The following is a 16,501-nucleotide window of genomic DNA, read 5'->3' on the forward strand; positions in this document are numbered from 1 at the left end:
GGGGAGGGAAGGAAGGTGTGAAACGGACTTCAGGCTTTTTGTATTTTGCTGTGCATCCTGAGAAATGTTGTAGGTTTGTTATGTTGTAATCTGAGGGAATAGAAACAATCCACCATCTCAAGGCCCCAAACAAGAAACAACAAGTTGTAAATGGATGTCATCACTATCAATCATCTTGGGTGAAAAGAGGGATGTAGGTGATGTCAGGAAAAAGACTCAGTGGTCAGGCACACTCCCTTGAGCTCTGTCTGCCCCTTCTAAGGGTGGGACTAGGGGGTAGGAATCTCCAGGTCTTCGTATCTCTGGGATAGTTCTGCAGGGCTTCATGTTTAGAATGCTGCAAGGACAAGGACTCAACAGCAGAGAACTGAGAAACAAATGCAAGGAAGATCTTAAGATCTTACTTAATGATATATTGAGTAGAAAAAGAAAAGACTCAAAAAGCTTTTCTGACTCATGTCTGTCTCTTGGAATCCTAAATTGTCACTAAATAGCTTTATAAGAATTACCTATTAATTCATTTGGGGCCTGGCAAAAAGAAGATCTTATTGCCACTGATTTTTTTTTTTTTTATTATTATTAGGATTTGGGTGAAGATTTACAGAGTAAATTCACTTTTCATACAGCAGTTCACATATACTTTGTCTCATGTCATTGACCAAAATTTACAATGCAGCAGCTCCCCTCCCACTTCCTCCCCATAGTTACCTCCTCCCAGTGTCCATCCCTTCATACTCTTCTGCACCCTGAGCTGTCTCCCTGTGCATAAGCAGCCCTTCCTTCTCCCATGATTGTTCTCTCCAGGGCGTGTGTCTACTTGAGGTAAATGTTTAACTCACATGCCTGTACTTTGTTTGGCTGGAAACCACAGTTGTGGGTTCAATTCCATACCTGAAGGGCAGCTAGGGGCCATAGTCTCAGTGGTTCCACCAGGCTCTATTGGACCAGCAAACCTGGTCCCCACCTTCTTCTTCTTTTTTTTTTTTTTGCCTCCAAATGATTTTGAGTTTTGTACCACATTGTTCTCCCTCTTTATGCAGGATCTCCTACATCCCTTCCAAGTGGATGGCAGTGGTAGCTGGGCACCATCTAGTTCTTCTGGTCTCATAGTTGTATAGGTTGCAGATCGGATGGTGTACCAGTCGCTAGGACTGATTGTTTCCATATTGCCACTGATCTTTGCCTACAAATTTCCCTTCCAGCACTTGGGCTAGTCACCTCACCTCTTTAAAGTTTTTGTCTCATTTGTAACATGGGAATAATCATGTACTGAGTATAGGAGCTCTGGTGGCATAGATAATCTCCCATTATCTCCTTCTACCACTTTTTCTTGTCTGGACATAATAAGAAATCAAAGTGTGTGTTTATTTGATGTGGTTATTGAATAACTGATTCTTATTCTGAAAAATGAATTGGATAAATCCTTTCTGTCAGTCAGGATAGACTAGATTAGACTGTGGTAACAAACAATCTCCAAATCTCAGTGGCTCAAAACAACAAAAAATGTTTATTTTTTGTTTACTCACACAAACCTACACACAAAATGGAAATATGTTTCAGTTTTGATATGCATGGAGACAGACCTAAGTGCATACGTATGTACAGAGCCACGTGTCAAATAAATGCCCTAGAACATAAACTCATGCAAAAACTCATTTAGATACTGGTCAGCTTAAACTGCACAACTGTGTCTTCATTGGGGATTTAAATAGATCCCAGAGAGAAGATCCATCCTCAGCCAAGAAAATGCCCCATGCTATAAAAAAACTGAAGACTAACAAAGCACTTGAAAGCTTAAAAAAAAAAAAAAAAAAAAAAAAGCCAGAAGCTTGTACTACATTAAATTTCATGCATCAATCCATAAGCACAATGCCAAATATGCAGTGCAGCAGGCTGTGCACCCCTCACCCCAGTGAATCTCCACTTCTGGGTTTCTAGCTCAGGAGAGAGATAGACCCTAGATGCCCAATATGCAGAGCAACAGAGGGGGCTGGGTTGGGTCTGAGCGAGGGGCCAACAGGCTGGAAGCCTCTTCCTCCAACAGGAGCTGCAGGAAGGAAGGGGGCAAGGCCAGGTCACTACTATTTCCCCAGTCTCCTCTTCTCTACCACCCAGTCCAGGCCTCATCCTTATCCACTTGGATTACTGCACAGACCTCCTCAGTGATGTTCCCACCTCCAGTCTTGCCTCCAATCCTTCCGTTACAGCCACCGTGTTTCTCTTTCTGAAGCTCAGGTCTCTGAATATGTGCCTACCTAGTCTGGGAACATTCCCTGGCTCCCCTTCATGCACAGTGGAATCTAGACTCCTAAGCCGGACCTGCCAGGCCTCCAGGATCAGAAGCCTCTCCAGCTTCATCTCCCTCTGTTCCAGCAGTTCCTCTAGGGCAGTTTCCTTACCCACAGGAGCTGATTACCCAGTAAGCAAGGTACTGGGTACTCCATCCCTGTCAGACTGTGGATTTGAAAAGAGGCTTTGATCTGTAGGAAGGTGCTGTGGGGTTGGGAGAGAGACACATGCCAGCCATACCTAGAAGCAGAATCTTTGATGTGGTGAAAAAATACTGTTTACTATAGATAATCTGGTAAGCAAGGGAAGCACTGTGCTTACCTTCACCATTGGATAATATACCCTTCTCACCTACAAACCATGCTTAATCCCTCATTTTAGAGAATTCTCAGCCTTCCCATCCTGTCTCCCTGTTGTTGTTATGTGCTGTCGAGTCGGACCCGACTCAAAGCGACCCCTCCTTGGATTTCCAAGGCGGTATCACTACAGAAGTAGATTGCCCAACCTTCCTTCCGAGGAGTGGCTGGTGGGTTTGAACCTCCAGCCTTCTGGTTAGCAGTCAAGTGCCTTAGGCACTATGCTACCAGAGCTCCTATCCTGTCTCCCTAGGTATTTCTTATTCTTCAGGTCTCCTCCAGTTCTCTCCAGGCTTGTCACTGTGCCTTCTGAAGGCATCCACATCCCGCAATTGGAACAGAAGTTCCTTGAGGGCAGTTATCAAACCTCTTTCCAGGATTGACTCTTGTTACATCTTCAGCTCCTCTCCAGACATCAGCAGGCAGCCTGGGTCTGGAGAGAGTGTCTTGGGCTAGTGTGAGGAGTCAGGCTCTGCCACTGTCTGGCTTTGGGCAAGTCCCTGCCTCTCTCGGGCCCTCACTTTCCTTGACATTGGGTCACTATTCATTTGCTGGTGAGTGCAAGGCTCGATGTGAACAACCCTCAAGTGCTACCCCAGGGGCTAGGCTGCAGAGCTTAGGTCTGCACGTACAGAGCTTCAACCTGCCAACACCTATCTCCTTGGTTGGTCTGCTCACTCCAGTGACCTCCATCTCCCAACCATCCCTATCCCATCCTCTCCCATCCTACTCTGGTTGTAGGCAGGAAACAGGTTACCTGCTGGACCACAGGGGTGGAGCAGGGAGATCCAGGCAGGGTTGGAGGGGACAGAAGTGGTTAGTCGAGGAGCCTGGGATGAATCTTTCAGCCCCACAAGGGCCTCAGCTGCCTCCCTCTGAAGCTGCCGTTCTGATGGGGCCGATGTCCAGGCTAGGTGAGAGGCTCCAGGGACCTGCAATGGGAAACAAGAGCAGCACACTAGGAATGCCCACTTCTGCCCATCCTGCAAGTGCTCCTGCAGCCCCTAGTTCCCTCCCTCAGAGTCCCGAATCCCACTTCCTCAGGACCTGGGGCTGCAGCAGAAGAGGGTCTGGGGTGCCACAGGGCTGGAGGATCAGAGTTGAGCATCTAAAACATGGAGAGAAGATGCCAGGGAGGTTAAACACATGGACAGAAACGTAAGCACAGAAAGAGCAGCAGGATTTTGCTTGTCCTGATCTGGGAAGCTGTCTGTTGGGCCATTGGGTTTCGTGGTCTTGGGCAAGTCCCTTCCCCAGTGTTGGCCTGCTTTGTTTTCTGTAAAGTTAAAATCTCTGCCAATTTCTTTTTACAGGAAATCATTGGTGTCAGTTTTTTAAAATTACAAAACACTTGGAGGAACTGGGATTACTGTCCCTGCCTAGGGTTTGGTTTTCCTCCCCCAGTCCCCCCAATTCCCAGGGAACCTGAAGAACCAGCTTGGCCTACTTTTAGGAAGCTTTCTCTAATGCTCTCTGCAGTGCTCCCCAGCATGCCCCCCCCCCATTTCATCAGGCAATTCTAGTCCATCTTATCTGGTTAAGTGGACGCAGTAGCCACCATTTGTTCGAGGGCAGCGCCCGTGCTGGATATATTCCATATGGTATCACTAATTCTCCCAACAATCCAAGTGATAGTGTCCCACATTTGCTGAGAGGAAAAAAGGCTCAGAGAGGTAGAGTTACTTGTCCAATGTCTCACAGCTAGTCTATTCATCTGAGACCTTTTCTTCTTCATCATCCATTACAGTGCTAGGCACAATGTTAGGCACATGATAAACATACCGCATTCTGTTCCTACTCACGTGCGGGGTAGGCCAGGGGGCCCTTGGGGCTCTCCAGAAAAAGGAGCTGTCAAAATTGGGCGAGGTCCTGAGCAGGTTGGAAGGGGCCCATGAGTGGGCAGGCGGAGTGAGGTGCCAGAGTCAAAGCCTAATGGAGGGGAGAGGGAGAGAGAGAGCAACAACAACCAGCCATTCCTTTCAAAAAACAGAAACAAAGAACCTGAAACTGATCAAGTCTCTAAATCTGTGTTGTGAAATATAGAAGTCAGTTGCCACGTGTGGCTACTGAGAACTTGAAATGGGGCTAGTCCTAATTGAGGTGTGCTATACCTCAGTTCAGGAGCACTGGTAGCGTAGTGCCTAAGGCACTTGACTGCTAACCAGAAGGCTGGTGGTTCAAACCCACCAGCCACTCCTTGGAAGGAAGATGGGGTAATCTACTTCTGCAGTGATACTGCCTCGGAAACCCAAGGAGGGGTCGCTATGAGTCGGTCTGACTTGACGGCACATAACAACAAAGACAACAACATACCTCAGTTCTACTCTGTAACATGTGGGGTTGCCATGAGTTGAAATCAACTCCACAGCAGCGGCTTGGATATTTTTGGTTTTGAGGGTTTTTTTTTTTTTTTTTTAGTTAAGCATAAAATACATTCCAGATTTCTAAGGTTCAGTATAACAACAACAACAAAAGGAATGTAAAAATTTTTAATAATTTTTATATCAATTGCATGTTAAAATGATAAATTTCGGATACACTGGGTTAAATAAAATACATTATTAACAACAAAGCCTAATGAGAGTTGGGGAATGCAGAGTGTACAGAGGTCAGAGGTCATGCTTCTGTCCCCTCTCTCCTCACTCTTGTGTCCTTCCTCTTCTCTCTCGATAGAGCAGCACATTGACCCTCAAATAGCTGTTGAATGAATGAATGCTGAATGACTATCTTACCAGGGAAAGGATGCAGAGGGACAGCAGATTCTTGGCAAAGCAAGCGGCACACCACTGGGGGTGGCATGGACAGGCTTGGAGGTAGCCAGTGCCCAGGAGCCCAAGGGCCTGGAGGTAGAGGAGTCCAGGGCGAAGGAAAGGCTTCTGGGGGACGGCTGAGGAGCAGAGGCCCATGGGAGTTTTCCTGAGGGGCAAAGGGCACAGATTGGAGTCAGGTATGAGGCTGAGCATGCGGGAGAGGAGTGGGTATGTTTGCGGATGTAGGTAGGATCCCAAGACATCAGAGCTTAGAGGGTCTTAAATTTCTACCCCTTCATTTTGCTAATGGAAGAGAAGTGATTTGTCCAAGATTACAAACAGCACATCAGGGCTGGGGGTAGAACTCAGATGTCCAGGAGACAGAGGAGGAGGCCTGGGCAATGGCTTGGGTGGGAGCCCCTCCCTCTGGGCCCAGAGTATCCTTACCTTCCCAGGGGGTGTCAAGGCCAGTGGGATTGCCCCATGGGAGGCCTGAGGCTGGGGTGCTATGTTCTCCTTCCCAGCTGTGAGGAACCAGGGAGAACTTTAGTGAGGACTTTCCCCTGGCCCTCACCCTACCTCACTCCCAAACTGAGTTCTTACCTCTCCAAGGTTTTTTTCTACTCCCAGATCTCACTCCATCCTCCCAATACTTGATCACATTTTATAGTTGGAGAGGCTGAGCCCAGAGAGTAGAAATACCTTGCCCAAGGTCATACAACTCTTCAGTGGTAGAACTGGAACTTTTTTCTCTACTTATGCTTTCCACATTCGAACCCCTGCCCATCCCTGGACAGAGACACTCACAAGGGAGAACGACTGGTCGAACAGCTTCCTTCTTGACCCGGCTGAGAGCTTTGGCAGGGGTTGCCCCTCTCATCAGTCCCTGAGCCAACTGTGCCTCCTGCTGCCTACGTAAGGCCACCTGGGCAGCCATGACCCTTCGGCGCTCCCTAAAAGGTGGGATTGTGAGTCAAAAATCAGCCACCCTTTAGAGGCAGCTTGTCCTCTTCCCCTCCCTCAACCGCATACTCACAAGATAAGGACACACTTGTGACACTCGCAAGCCTGGAAGAGGCAGAGACGCTTGTGTCCCTTGAGGTGGGCAGTGACACCATGGTTGCGGCAGCGGGCACAGGTTGGAGAACGACTGACAGTTCTCCGGGGAATGAGCTCAGTCCTCTGGGGGGCTTTGGTCTCGCCCCCTGTAGCAGAGTCTGAGGGGCAGTGGTTGCCAGCAGCTATTTTATTGGATTCCATAGATCTAGGGGCAGGAGTAGAAGGTCACCATAGCCATGTGGGTCTTCCCCTAAGCAACCTCTGCATCTCTGGGAGGCCACAGCTGAGGCAGTTCTCTATCCCACCCACGTTGGACTCAGCTTTCATCCCCTCCTCACATGTCCTTCTTCCTAGGACCACCTTTTCCCTAAGAAATCCCTCTTCTCTTTCCTTTCTTATATGCCCTTTTAATCCGAAAGTACTCCTTTTGCTCACCTTCACACTTCCCCATGTGTCACAAACCCCAGTGTCAAGCATACTCACACTCTCATGCCCCCTGCAACAATTCCCACACCTCCCTTTCCACAAGGACCCTGTTCCATCCAACAGATATTCCTGGCATCCTCTGCAACAATTATCATCTGACTTTCCAGCATTTATTCAATGCCTACAAATATTTTTATGCACCCACACTCGATTCTATTATTAGTCTATGTGTGACCTGCAATTCAATTTCCCCCTTGCACTCCTTCAATCTCATTTTGTTATTGCACCCTTTTTAATCGGAATACTCCCTTGCACCCCCGGTAATTACATTATTCTCATGACTACCTTGCCTCATTTTCAATAATTATTTACCTTCCTTCCTTCCATGTACATTGAGCCCCTTCCCTGCGCCTGGCCCTGATCTTAGCCAGAAATCCTCTCCTCAGGCACTAATTCCTCTATGTACCCACACGACATCCAGTCTTTGACTCAAACCCCATGTAGTGGTTGTATCCAGTATTTCAAGCTCCTTGGCTTACAACAATTACTCTCATGCATTACCCACCCCACCCCTTCAGAGCATCACCTCCCCATGCCAGCACCCACTTTCAGTAGCCACCCCACAACTGCTGGGCAGCGGCCCCGCCCCAGGGTTCCAGGGAGGGGGAGGGGCACAGGGAGCGCGTGGAGTTGGGAGAAAGAGGTGAGGGACACAAGAAGTTCCAGAGGGGCCTCCCTGAGACAAAGGGAGGGGATGCCTGGAGAGGTGTCCAGCGGCAAGAGAGATGGGGGAGAGAGGGCAGCGAGGGAGGGGTGGTGTTCGCCGCCAGCCTTCAGGTTACCACAGCCTCGAGCGGGGTCAGAGTCAGTCAAGAAGACGCGACCTAACCGAGTAAAGAAGTAGCCTGAGGAACGGCTGTGCTCGCGCTGTTTTCCCGCCCCTTGTAGCAGGGACCAATCAGCTTCGAGCACCGCCTACCACCACAGAGGCAGACATCCAATGACCTTTGAGATTAAGAGCTGATGGCCTGCCCTTTACCTCCCGCTCGCTTCTGTTTGTGCGAGACTGTCAGGCCAGCCAATAGCGCTTCGAGTTGAATCTCTCACCCGTTCCTCTTCTCCCTTCCCCCTTCCCCTGTGGCTTGCCTTCTCAGATTGTTCCTCCTTTTTTGAAGGAGGTGACCAATAGGGCGTCGAGTACTGCTTCCAGCACTGGGGTTAGCCCTTCCTCCAAGGAACCGCTTACAGGGCGCCACCCCAGGCGTTGAACGCAGCTTGGCTGCGCATGCGCACAGCATAGCCCTTCTGGCGCTGCTGCGTGGACACACACCACCGTCTATTTGGGTTTTTGTCTGCGCTCCGCAGCTTTTCCTTGATGCGTTGACGCTTCGGTTTTCTCTTCTTTCTCTCCCCTGTACCCCAAGTCTTTATCTACCCTTCTCCTTGTATGCACGCTCTCTCCCGTGATTTCCCATTTACTTCCTGCCCCCCCAGTTCGTCTCCTTTCCCTGTTTCTCTCTCCTGGTCCATGTGTTCTGATTTTCCTGACTTCCATTTTCTCCCTCCTTATCTGTACTGCTGATTTTCAGACTCCATTCCTCCCCGTGCGCCGCCGTTCCCTACCTGCCTGTCCCCTTCCGCTACCTTCTCCTTTCCCCCAGACCTCTCTGGGGGCTCCATTTTGTAGTTTTTCTGTCTTTTCATCCTTTCCCACGCCTGTGTGACTCTCCCTCGAGGATTTCACCCTGTTCTGGGGGCTCCCTTCTGAACTTGTTGCCTTCTCTGCGTCTCTTTTAGGCCTAGCTTCACGTTTTCCTCACCCAGCCCTCTGTATGTGATCCCCTTTTCTCTCTCTCCCTCTGAGACTGTCTCTGTCCCCCTGGCAGCCCTGTCTTTATGTTCCTCTCCTCACTTCCTTGCTCTGATTGTACTCTGCTGGTCCTCCCCTCTCTCCATTTTCAAGGTACCATTCCGCCTGTTTGCCCCTCCCTCTGTGTATGGTTCTCTATTCAAAGAGTTGCTTCCTCTGACCATGCCATCCTTTTATTCTTGAGGAGTTTAGTCTGTTGGGTTGTATATCCATTTGTGTTCAGGTTGTTGGATTCTGCTGTTTTGCATTCCCACCCTGCTGTATGCCATCTCTTCTGATTGCCCCAATCCCTCTGCACGATCCTTCATCAGCCTTCATTTTCCCTTCCTGTGCCCCATCTTTTCTGGGGGTCTTAGCTGCTTTGTTTGCCATAGAGTTTTGAGACATCACCTGTGTATCTGTGGCATTCTGGACAGAAAGAGGTGGCCCAAGTGACTCCTGCTGGACTGCTGTGCAGGGGAACAGTACTAGATAAAGTTGGAAAGGTTAGAAAGATGGTTTGGGGCCAATCTGGGGGAGGAGCCAGAATGCCAAGTGAACTTGATCCTTTAGGTAGTGGAGCCAGAGACAGGAGAACCAATATTTATGGAGAGTTTAGCATATGCCCAGCACTTTATATTAATAATCTTACTAATTCTCACAATGACCCCATGAGATGTATTATTAATCCATTTTATAAAAGATGAAGCAGACTCAGCGTTCAACAAATTGCACAGATAACACAACTAGTAACTGGAGGAGTAAGGATTCTGACCTTGGTCTATCTTAAGTCCAAAGCCCACTAACTTTGTACCCTCTATATTGTTTTAGTTAGTTATTTCCTCTAATCTCAATTCACCACCTTCATTCCATGGCTCTCCCATAGGCAGTCATTTTAAGGTGGTTACTGTATATCCTGGGAGCTCTGGTGGCATAGTGCCTAAGACATTTGACTGCTAACCAGAAGGCTGGCAGTTCAAACCCACCAGCCACTCCTCAGAAGGAAGATTGGGCAATCTACTTCTGTAGTGATACCACCTCGGAAACCCAAGAAGGGGTCGCTATGAGTCGGATCTGGCAGTGAGTTTGGTTTTTTGGTTTATTGTATATCTTGGTTTGTATTTTCTTGTAAAATGTGTAATGTTTTATGTGCTTGAATTTTTAATTTATGCAAGTGATGTGTTATTTACTATTTAGCGTCATCGCCACTGTGCTTTTAAGATGCATCTTTGTTATGTGTACAATTAACAGCTGCTTCTAAGTGCTTCATGGACTTGGGGAGGGACCCACACATTGATTGCTTCCATTCACCTCCACCCCAATAATGTTGTATCCTCATAAATGTTCCTTGGTAGACTCAGTTAGACATTTGTTCTGTAAACCTAGGAATAGAATTGGGTATTTGTAAACCAAATGAAGTATTACCAGATTCCTCCCTGTAGTGCTGCTTTAGACCGGAAACAGTGATCAGTGCTCTCAACACTTCTGTTTCTCAAAGTCCACAAGGTCCTATAACCCCTTTCCCCAAGTCACTCCATGAACAGCAGTGCACAAGAGACCCAATATCCTTATATATTGAATGACACAGAAAGCATCAAAAGAAAACGGAAAGAATAAACAGAGTCACTGTAACAAAAAGTAATGGTTGAAGTCCAACCATTTCAGGAGATATCATATAGTCAAAAACTAACGGTACCAAAGAAAGAAGTCCAAGCTGCACTGAAGGCATAGGTGAAAAACAAGGCTCCAGGAATTAACAGAATATCAATTGAGATGTTTCAACAAACAGATGAAACGCTGGAAACACTCACTTGTTTATGCCAAGACATTTGGAAGACAACCATCTGGCTAATTGACTGGAAGAGATCCATGTGTTTGTCATGAGATCACCATGTATGTAAGGTGATCCAACGGAATGCAGAAATTATTGGACAATATCATATGCAAGTAAAATTTTGCTGAAGATAATGTAAAAATGGTTGCAGCAGGACATCAACAGGGAACTGCCATAATTCAAGCTGGATTCAGAAGGTAGAATAAAAGATACCACTGCTGATGTCAGAAGTATCTTGTCTGAAAGCAGAGAATACCAGAATGATGATTACCTGTGTTTTATTGACTATGCAAAGGCATTCAAGTGTGTGAATCAAAACACATTCTGTGTAACATTTTGAAGAATGGGAATTTTTACAAAGATTGAACATTCAGTTTTTTTAATCATCTTTTCCCCCCTATTTCATCAATTTCGGCCATTATCTTTATTCCGTTCTTTTTTTGTGGAAGGGAGGGAAAGTTTGCTTTACTGTTCTTTTTACAACTTCTTGAGGTAATTTATGAACATTCTTTTTTTAAATGCTTTTTTTCTGATAAATTTACTTCTAAATATTGCTTTAATTATGTCTCAAATTTTGACATGTAGTTAAGAAAACACTTTTTTATTTTGAAATGATTATTGGGTCACAGGAAGTTACAAAAATAGTACATAGAATGTTTTGAACTCTTCTCTAGCTTCCTTATGGGGACATCTTATGTAATTGTAGGACATAAGCAAGAAATTGATATTAGTACAAGACTCTTAAATAGACTACAGACATTATTAAATTTTCATCAGATTTGATATGCACTCATGTGTGTGACATGTAGTGTCTTGATTATTCAGTGCTGAGTTATTTTAGGGAGCTGTGGTAGTGTAGTGGCTAAGGCACTTGACTGCTAACCAGAAGGCTGGCGGTTCAAACGCACCAGCCACTCCTCGGAAGGAAGATGGGGCAATCTACTTCCATAGCGTTACTGCCTCAGAAACCCAAGGAGGGGATGCTATGAGTCGGGTCTGACTCAACGGCACATAACAACAACAACCCTCATTCAACAATCCCAAAAATGTTCCTTTTGATAATATTTGTATACTAAAGGTATAAAAGAGCTCTGGTGGCATAGTGCCTAAGGCACTTGACTGCTAACCAGAGGGCTGGCGGTTCAAACCCACCAGTAACTCCTTGGAAGGAAGATGGGGAAATCTACTTCCGTAGTGATACTGCCTTGGAAACCTAAGGAGGGGTCGCTATGAGTCGGGTCTTACTCGACGGCACATAACAACAACAACAAGAAGTTCTTTTAAGTTTCCTTTTTGAACCAAGGGTTATTTAGGAATATGCCAGTTACCTTCCACACACACAGAGGTCTTAAGCATCCTTTGTTATTCTGGTCTCATTGCCTCTGGTGGGAGTAGAGCCAGTAGAATAGTGACCCTTTGAATAAGCCAGTGTCCTCCACAGTCACCGTGTTCCAGTGGGAGGACCTAGAGAGGAAGTGAGAGCTGAGCTATGAGCAGCTTAGGTGGTGGGTGGAGGTTCAATTGGAGGGAGACTATGGAGACGGGAAGAGCAGTATCCTAGAAGGTCCAAGGGCGCCTGTGTCACAGAACCAACTTTCTCTCCAGAAATGGTGACTCAGTGGCAGGTGGACAGAGAATCCAAGGACTAAGGAGAATCCAGATCGAAGCCTAGACTGAAATTAGTTCCAGAGCGACCTCCAGCATCCGGGACCCTGACACAAGACCATGGGATCCCAGTGTTTGAACCTTGTGAAGGTGCTCGGCCTCCTAGGGATCATCTCCACTCTGCCTCGTATGTCGTGTAGGGTTGGATGCTTTGGGGCCTCAGAGGGTGGGGGCTGGATTCATGTCGCTGGGGAAGGACGGCTGGATGTCTGGGGAGGCCAAGCTCTTGGTTGCCAGGTTCCAGAAGTTAGAAGAGTCCAGGGATGGAGGAGGCAATGTGAGGGACAGATGCCTGGACAAACATTCTTTCTCTAGGGACTGGGGGTCTTTTGTGCTACGAAGCAACAGCCTCACTCTTCAGAGCGGTTACTCTCCACAACTGGGACTGGCATCTCATGAGGAGCATGGTGTGCCAGCTGAGAGAGGGCTGCGAGGAGACACTACTGTTCATCGAGACAGGTGACAAGGGGGTGAGGTTTGTTTAATTTTTTTTTAATTGTGATCTGGGTGAAAGTTTATAGAGCAAATTCATTTTCCATACAGCAGTTCATATATATTTTGTTTCATAACATTGACTGCAGTTCCCCACAGTGTAACAACTCTCTTCCCACTTCCTTCCTGTAATTACCTCTTTCCTGTGTCCACTTCCTCCCTGTAATTACCTCTTTCCTGTGTCCTTCTTTCCTATGCATTCCTCCACCCTGAGCTATCTCCCGTATAGACTGCCCTTTTGTTCTCCCATGACTAATAGTTCTAAGGAGTGTATCTGCCTGATGTAAATGTTCACCCTATATGCCTGTCAGTTGTTTGGCTGGAAGCCATGGGAGTGAGTTTAATTCCAGACCCAAAGGGTAGCTAGGGGCAATAATCTCAGGGGTCTCACCAGGCTCTATCAAATCGGTAAACCTGGTTTTTCTTATGAATTTGAGTTTTGTTCCACATCGTTCTCCCACTCTATCCAGGATCTCCTGCACTGATCTTTTCCCAAGTGATTGACAGTGGTAGCCAGGCACCATCTAGTTCTTCTGGTCTCATGGTCATATAGGCTGAGGTTCACATGGTCCACTAGTCCCTTGGACTGATTGTTTCCATGTGTCTTTGGTTTTCTTCATTCTTTTCTCTGGACAAGGAGAGACCCATTGTTTTATCTAGATGGCTGCATGCAAGCTTTTAAGACCCACTTGTTACACATCAAAATAAGATGTTGTTCTGGTTACCTAGTGCCACTCTGACAGGAAAATACCACAAATGGAATGGCCTTAACAAACAGGAGTTTATTCTTACAATCTGTAGGCTTTAAGTCCAAGTTGAAAATGCCAGGCTCTAGGGGCTGGTTGAAAGTCCTTCAACCTTGGGGTCCAGCTCTGCCTCCTGCTCCCGGCCAACTGGAGCTACAGGCATTTCTTCACTCAGACAGCCGCTGGCTGCTGAGGCTGAGAAGCCCCAAGGTTGACAAGTAAAAAGGCACAGTCCCGATGTTACCAAACCACACAGCAGGCCATTAACTTAAGTCCATTGTAGGTCCCAAGGTCGGCAGAACATGGCAGGCTACTGAGCAACGACACGGCTACATGCAGGGTTTAAGCGTGCCATAGGCTAGAGACCATACCCAAAGTCTTCTCCTTATATACAGGAAGCAGACCACATCCCAAAGACAGCTACCCAGGTGCTTGTGGTAGATCCCACCATGGAGTTGATTGCCAGTCTCCTCATGGGGATTAACTACCACCAGCTGTCCAGCCACTCAACCAGGCCCAGCCAAGTTGACACACAAACATAACTACCACAGATGTAGAACAATGTTTTTGTGAAGAGTGTTATGCCAATTGAGCTTGATATCCCCCGCAACCATGGTCCTGAGTCCACAGGTCCAACAACACCATCAGGGTTGTTGACTGTGCCTAAGAAATTATCATAACTTTTCCCATTAGTTCTAGTTATATAGACATTCTTACTGCACATACAAATATGTATGTAAAAATGTCATCTGCCAACCTTATATATGGCCATGGGTGTATGATGGGGGTGGGTTTGAGATATGTCTTTTTGCTCATTATTTTGGCCCCCAGCTGCACTCCCAGCACCGAGGGACTCTGGAGTCAAGATATTTACCACATTGTATCTTTGGGGATAACGTCAAGACAGTGGCAGGAGACTCAGATGGTTGTGGCGTGGGTGAGCTAACAGGGCAGGATGGAGGCAGGCAGATCCCAATCTGGGAGAGAAGAAAAGGGCAGAGTAAATGGGAGAGAGGGGCAGAGGGGCTCCTGCAGGGAGAACAGGGAGATGCTAGTGGGGATCCAGCCTTTGTAGCTGCAGTGACCAGACACCGGGGGAGAGGCCAAGATGGCAGTGGGACAGGTGGGTGGGCACAGGAAGAACGGTGTGGGAGGGTGGAGTCTGGGTGGGACCAAAGGCCCTGATCAGAACTCTCTAATTCTCTGCTCCCCAGGTACCAAAAAAGGAGTTGTGGGTTTTAAAGGCTGCACCCCAGCCTTGTCTTACCCCCCACAGATCTCTTACCTCGTATCACCACCCGGAGTGTCCATTGCCTCCTATAGCCATGTCTGCCGGAGATACCTCTGCAACAACCTGACTAATCTGGGTCCTATCGTGAAACTCAAGGCCAGCACTGCCATGTTTACAGAATTTTCTTCTCATAGTTGCCCAACCTGTGTGGGCGAGCACACTAAAGATTGCCTCCCAAATTTCGTCACCACTGAACCTTGCCCGCAGAATGCCTCGAGATGTTATAGTTCCACCTTAAAATTTCAGACAGGTGAGAGGAGGCCACTTCATGATCAGATGCCTCGCCTATTTCAGGTTCATGGGCTCTGGAGATGGGATGGGGGCTGCAATGGCTCAGGCCCATGAATTTCCTGGCCAGGAAGAGGTAAGGCACCTGGTACCCAAGTCTTCGTTTGAGAGCAGGTTTCTGGTTTTTGAAGGGCATCTTGAAAGAACGTCAGGGCATGTGAGTTTTTAAAGCATTCTTACTCCTCTCTCTCTTCTTACAGGGTTGCTCAATACTACTTTCCTCCTTATGGGCTGTACTCGTGATTATCAAAAGCTTTTAGCAGATTTTTGGACTGTAGGAAGCATCCGAGTGACCGAGGTTCGTAACGTCTTAGAGAAGGCCCAGACTGCAGGTGCAGAGGCTTCCAGTCGGGGTCCTGCTTGGGGCATCCTCCTAGGCCTCCTGCTTACCTTCAGGGACTGATGATGCAGTTGGACCAGACAAACACCCTGACCCCTTTGCAGTGATCAAATAAAGTCACAGAAGTTGTGTTTTTGGTTTGTTCTGTGGTCCATGAGAGTTGTGGAGGTGTGGAAAGTGTGTAGAGGACCAAGAGGGCTCAGGCAGGTGGGGCTGCATCCCGGGCAGCACGTGTAGTGAAGATTGACAGTGGGGGCTGGGGAAGGGAGGACGGGAGTATCTAGTCAAGTGACATTGTTCCAGGAGAAACTCAAATGGTTTTCTCCTCCCTCTTCCTCTGGGGACCTGAACGGTAGCCTGGGTTCAGCTCCTGACGTATGAGATCTTGGCCAAATGTCTTCCCTTTTCTGGGCCTCAGTTTCCTCCTCTTTAAAATGAAGGACCTTATGAGTTAGCAGTGAGTTTCGGCAGGGTGATAGCAACTTGAAGCCTAGAATTATGTTTTAGAAGATCGCTCAGTGTCTGTTATGTTTGTGTCATACTCTGTGCTGGTGTCAGTGCCATGATTACATACAGGGGCTCGTTTCATCTTCACAAGGCCTCTTGAGATTAGATGATCTTCCTTATTTCACAAGGAAGAAATTGGCTCTAGGAGGTTCCCCACAGATCTCTGTCACTGCTGAGGGGATTTTCCTGAGAAACTTGGAGAGCTGAGCTGTGCTGCTCTGCTCAGTGTTTCTTTGTGGCAGATAAAGATGAGAGCCACCAGCCACTCCTCGGAAGGAAGGTTGGGCAATCCTACTTCCGTAGTGATACTGCCTTGGAAACCCAAGGAGGGGTTGCTATGAGTCGGGGCCGACTCGATGGCACATAACAACAACAACAACAAAGATGAGAGAGAAACTAGGCTGGGGGGTGTGTGTGACTAGTTTACTTCCAGGAGTGGACAGTGCAATTCCTCTCTCTGGCCATAAGGGGGCACCAGATACACCCACCCAGCAAATTCTTGCCTTCATGGTTGGGGTAGGTGTGTGTGTGTGTGTGTGTGTGTGTGTCTGTGTGTGTGTGGTGTGGTGTGTGGGGATGGAGAACAGGGAAGGCAGACTCTCTGTGCAA

The 16,501-nt window shown here is 47.6% G+C and overlaps 2 protein-coding genes across 2 annotated transcripts; one reads left to right on the top strand and one right to left on the bottom strand.

Moving 5' to 3' along the window:
* Nucleotides 1–1,934: 1,934 nt before the first annotated feature.
* Nucleotides 1,935–6,655, bottom strand: DMRTC2 (DMRT like family C2). The gene is made up of 8 exons (XM_007942954.1): nt 6,432–6,655; nt 6,203–6,348; nt 5,843–5,919; nt 5,378–5,561; nt 4,448–4,574; nt 3,693–3,753; nt 3,403–3,577; nt 1,935–2,047 (listed from the first exon to the last, which is right to left on the bottom strand). The coding sequence occupies exons 1-8, from the start codon at nt 6,653–6,655 to the stop codon at nt 1,935–1,937; spliced, it is 1,107 nt and encodes a 368-aa protein (XP_007941145.1).
* A 5,633-nt stretch (nt 6,656–12,288) lies between these two features.
* Nucleotides 12,289–15,448, top strand: LYPD4 (LY6/PLAUR domain containing 4). Its single transcript, XM_007942955.1, has 4 exons — nt 12,289–12,355; nt 12,544–12,687; nt 14,681–15,007; nt 15,246–15,448. The coding sequence occupies exons 1-4, from the start codon at nt 12,289–12,291 to the stop codon at nt 15,446–15,448; spliced, it is 741 nt and encodes a 246-aa protein (XP_007941146.1).
* Nucleotides 15,449–16,501: the final 1,053 nt, after the last annotated feature.

The sequence above is a fragment of the Orycteropus afer genome, unplaced genomic scaffold (assembly GCF_000298275.1).
Source record: "Orycteropus afer afer isolate SDZICR_OR568_19922 unplaced genomic scaffold, OryAfe1.0 scaffold00099, whole genome shotgun sequence".
Taxonomy (NCBI): domain Eukaryota; kingdom Metazoa; phylum Chordata; class Mammalia; order Tubulidentata; family Orycteropodidae; genus Orycteropus; species Orycteropus afer.